The sequence below is a fragment of the Leiobunum rupestre genome, chromosome 8 (assembly GCF_980474605.1).
Source record: "Leiobunum rupestre chromosome 8, qqLeiRupe1.1.hap1, whole genome shotgun sequence".
Lineage (NCBI taxonomy): Eukaryota > Metazoa > Arthropoda > Arachnida > Opiliones > Sclerosomatidae > Leiobunum > Leiobunum rupestre.
In genome coordinates, this window is record NC_143391.1 from 18,774,186 (window position 1) to 18,779,097 (window position 4,912).

At 37.8% G+C, this 4,912-nt stretch overlaps 1 protein-coding gene across 1 annotated transcript; it reads left to right on the top strand.

The window, feature by feature from the left end:
• The first annotated feature begins 1,254 nt into the window (after positions 1 to 1,254).
• Positions 1,255 to 3,372, top strand: LOC149932613 (uncharacterized). The gene is made up of 8 exons (XM_090157149.1): positions 1,255 to 1,359; positions 1,425 to 1,652; positions 1,745 to 1,940; positions 2,220 to 2,350; positions 2,408 to 2,608; positions 2,698 to 3,061; positions 3,118 to 3,286; positions 3,345 to 3,372. The coding sequence occupies exons 1-8, from the start codon at positions 1,255 to 1,257 to the stop codon at positions 3,370 to 3,372; spliced, it is 1,422 nt and encodes a 473-aa protein (XP_090013275.1).
• The last annotated feature ends 1,540 nt before the right edge of the window (positions 3,373 to 4,912 follow it).

Sequence of the window (4,912 nt, forward strand, 5' to 3'; positions counted from 1 at the left end):
TTCGGTAAGGAATTTTCCATTTTGTGTTGTCAAAAACATTTTCGGTTACCATGGCCAAACTAATGCCCGTTGAAACTTTTCCTTTTGAGAATTTTCATGATTCGTTAAGGCCTACTTAACCCCCGAGTAATTTGAACAAAATCGGTGTGTTACACTTACACCTCGGGTAGTCTCGTTGTTAGCATCCAGACAAGCAGGCACCTCTAGTTCACATAGAAAGAATGACCAGGGTCCACCGTCCGAATTCCGACGCGGCGGCAAGGGGCCTCCCCTACTTTACGGCTTAGGTTGGGCTCTGACATCTATTTCCAATAATTGTAACTCTTTTCACTGCCGTAGTATAAAAGTGGGCTCCCATTTCGATTCCCAAACATTCTCTTGACGACTTTTCTCGACTCTGCGTATAAATATTTTGATTCTTGTTTCGGAGTTAATTTTTTCGAGTTTGATTTCGAAGTTTCGTTTAGAGTTTTGGCTTCAGAATCAGACATTTTTAGAATAAAGGTTCACTTCTTTTGCCCTCGACCATCACTTACGTTCAACCACTCAGGTTTAAAGGTAACTATTTAAAATTTATTAAATTTTGAAGTTTATTTCATAGTATAATACTTATTTTCGAAATATCAGTCCTTAATTAAGGTTTTATTTTTTAATTTCCGTAGAGTATGTCGAGTAAACCTCCTTCGCCGTGTAGTTCTACGAGTTCCAAGTCGTCTGTTAGCGAACTTGAAGAAATTTTGCGGCTTTCGCCTAATTCTGCTCCCAAAGCGTACCTAATTGATGATGGTTTTAAAACGGTTTTTTACGATGGTGATTTTGGATATAAAAATATTCAAGAGCACTGCGTTTACGTTGGAAGCTGTCAATCAATCAAAAGTGCAGGTAGCAGGACTGCTGTGGCTGTCTGCAATTATTGCGATAAGGAAATTAAAACTCCCATTAACAACGCCCATAATTGGGAACGCCACGTTACGGTATAACACAATGTTAATTTTGATTAACTCTTTTATATTTTATATTCTAAATTATATAAAACGCTATTTACAGGACGTTCACAAAGTCGTTTTGCGCCTCAAAGACCAAAAACGTTCAGCCGAAAAAGTTACTTTTTTCCCCGAAGCCCCTAGGCGAAAAAAGGCGAAACTAGAGGACAACTTAACAAAAGTGAAAAATGTTACGTTTCTCCAATTTCTAATTAACATGGTCGCCATGGACGGCCTACCTTTCTCTGTCGTAGAAGGGAAGGGTCTAAAGATGGCATTTCAATACGCTAACGCTGACTTGAAAGTGCCGTCGCGTCGGACATTGGTCAGGGGTATTGAAAATACCGTTAAAAGCGATCTACTGCCAAAAATGAAAGTATGTTATGAGCTTAAAAAAACCGGTGTTTAGCTAATTAGTGGGTAATTAAAATCTATATTTAGACCTTGCTGACCAACTTAAAGCCGAAGGAAGTTCACCTGACGCTCGACCTTTGGAGCAGTAGGATGCGAGAATCCGTATTGGGAGTGAGGACTCAGTTTATCGACAAGTCTTGGAAGTTTAGAAACCTCCTTTTGTCATTCCTTCATTTTCCCGGTAGCCATACCGCGGATAATATTGCCACGAAACTAAAGGAGATTCTGAGTTCTGTTGGGCTTGCTCCTTCAATGGTGAGTATATCCAGGTTTCGAACTTGTTATAGTTTGCAGTTCGATATTGATTTAATAATGTTTTAACATTTGGTTAAAGAAAATATTTTTAGATATATAGCGTATGCGCCGACAATGCCCAGAATATTTCCAAGGCATTGAACATGATCGATGTCTTGGAAAAAAAATGGACCGTAACCGGGCTTACTGTACGTGAAAAACCATCCGGGGAGGTTGAACCAGAACCAGTGGGGAGTGACGACGATGACTGGACAGGAGATTCAAAATACACTCACATTTTAGATGAAGGTATAACAATAAGTCTATAATATTTTTTAATATGTATGTCTCTTTGGGGAATTTTTTCTGAGAGCTATTCACGGATTGACGTCTTCACGGTAAGAAAATCGCCCTCTGTAAACGCTATCCGAGACAAGAGAGCGAGCGGACGCGAAACGGCACCCAAGCCCGTTGTATAGTCTCTCTTGTGACTAGCTCTCAGTCCTCTACACCCCTATCTATGACAGTGTTTCTAAGTTTTATACTAAATTTCATTTGATTAATATATTTAAAAAAAATTGTCTATAGGTTGGGATTCGTTAAACCAGATATTTCACCCGGAAAGGTTTTTAAATGAACCAAATGAATTCGAACCCGAGATCACGGCGGAACATATTTATGAAGATTTTGTAACAACGCCGGAAGAAGTTATACAGGAGGTACTGGATGACAGTCCATTATGGGTAAGGAAGCGATGCATTGCGCATTCACTACAGCTTGTAGTGAATAAGTCAATTAAGAACAGCGATGCAGTGAAAGGAATGATCGAGCGTGTAAGCGCTTGGATCGCTTTCCTGCATCGCTCTCCCAAATGGACTGAAGCGTTCAAGCATCGTTCTCCTTCTCATTTGGACGTCCGCAGTATTGGAGGTGTCAGGTGGAACGCCGTCTATTTCGCATTGGAGCGTTTAACTGAGGTAAGCCTTTTTTAAACGCTGATCTAATTTAATTTATTGATTTATTGAAGAAAAAACCATTTTAAAACACGTAAATTATTTATCTATAGGTCGGAATGTTGAAAGCGCTCCGTGATACCATTTTGGACGCGAGAGAAGCTAAGCAATGCCCCAACGACCTTGAAGTTCCGTGCGTTGGCGATTGCAAGATAATGATGGACATTCTTTCATTACTGAAGCCAATTAAGATTGCAACAGAAGCCTTCCAAATCAACGGGCCGACTTCTCATTTGGTCATTGGTCAGCTAATGACCATTTTCACCCAAATTAAAGCCCTCGAAATACCATCGTTAAGAAAATTTCAATCAAATTTACTTTCAAATATGTCCAGCCGATTTAAAGAAGAAATTAAAGACTCGGAGTATATAGCCGCTGCCATCCTGGACCCTTGGCAAAAAACAACTCTGTTTCAAGGTTCGTTAAACTGTTGTCTTAATGGTATAATCCGGAACTAACGTATTTTTATATAGAAATCTACAGCGACCCGGCCTTCAATTTTGATCCGCAAGACCTGCCGGAAATAGAAGGCGATTTAATTAATTTTCAAACTCCGAATATCAAGACGGCAACCGAAACTATTTTGGAGTTCTTAAAGATAATTAGTATAACCACGGCGGAAAATCCCAAGAAAAACGAAAAGTCAAAACCTTCCGTCCGTTTTCCCCACTTAATGGCCCCCATAAATCCTCCACAAAAGACAACCACTCAATATGAGAAAGAATTGAAAACCTACCTGGCAGAAAACATTTGCGAACAGGAGGACGTTAGTCTTTTAGATTACTGGGCAACCAATGAAAGACGTTTTCCCACTCTCGCTTATTTGGTCCGGCGCGTTATTTCCATCCCGGCATGCTCCGCCCTTGTCGAAAGGATGTTTTCTGTCGCTGGTGCCATCATGAGATATCGGCGGAGTAATATCTCGTTGGAGCACATAGCTCAGCTGCTCACTTACCGGGAATATCGGTTTCTGTAGCGCGCCTAAAGTAAGTTGCCAATGTAAAATTTAATAGACGGCGAATAATTAAACCTAATCAGATTTATCTCTATTTTAGACTGAGAATCATTTTTGATGACGACCGCCTCCGAGCTGCAACCAAAAATTGTTTCGCGTTTTACACGACGCAAACTTACTAATTTCCCCAAATTCAATGTTTTTGTAGTTATAAATATATATAAAAAAGAGTATAAATGGAATATTTGTTAATAAAACTTCATTGTTTTTGTATACATAAATGTAAAAAAAAACTATAAACTTGAAAAACAAATGATTGTTTTATTTTTTAAAAACCAATAACCCTTTAAAATTATATTTTGTGTTTCTTAAGTTAAAAATTTACTTTATTTGTGTTGACAGCTTGACACTGTCTGCATACTATAGAGTACAGAAAAGTACCTTGGCAAAGATAATAATATCCCCTATTTTTCCACAAAGGCCGCTCAGGCGCAGTTTGACGGTTAAACTAAAATCGAAAGTAAGTTCCCGTCGGAATGTTTATATCATTTATATTATAAACATTTAAACTTACAAAATTAAAATTTGCAATATAATAATGAATGATTTTTAACTATTTGTATACATCAGTATACAAATAGTTAAAAATCTAACTCGTATATAATACAGTTGATAAGATGAAGTAGAACATGTTAAATATTCAAAAAGTTAAATTTTCCTTAGTTTTTTTATTAAAAATGTATTAAAATCAAATTCTAATTAATTTGTGTGATTCATTATTATATTGCAAATTTTAATTTTGTAAAAGTTTTTATGGTTATAAGATAAATGATATAATCATACCAACAGGAACTTGCTTTTGACCATAGAAATCGGAATAACTAACTAGAATTAATTTTGAAATTTTGCCGCACCCGCCGATTAAAAATTCCGATTTCTATGGTATGGGCTACTTAGTGATCTGGCAACACTTGAACGTGGGCCTAATCAAAGATAATCTAGACTACGTCGCCTGAAACTAAGGAACCAAACATCGCTCTTGAGCGCACAAGGGCCTGAAATAATAAAACAAAATGACGAGAAGATCTTATATTTCTCGCGTGTTTGAGTATTACTCCCAACAAGCGTTTACAGGAACCTAATGTTTTATGAATTTGACATTTTGACTATGAAAATACAGGCCTTTGTCAAATATAACACCCAAGCAGTTGCGCCGATCGCTTTTTTCCCCAATGGGGGCCGAAGCTCACTAATAAACTTGGAATGAGGCTGCTGGCAACACTTTCTTGATACGGATGCTTAAAAGTAAACGG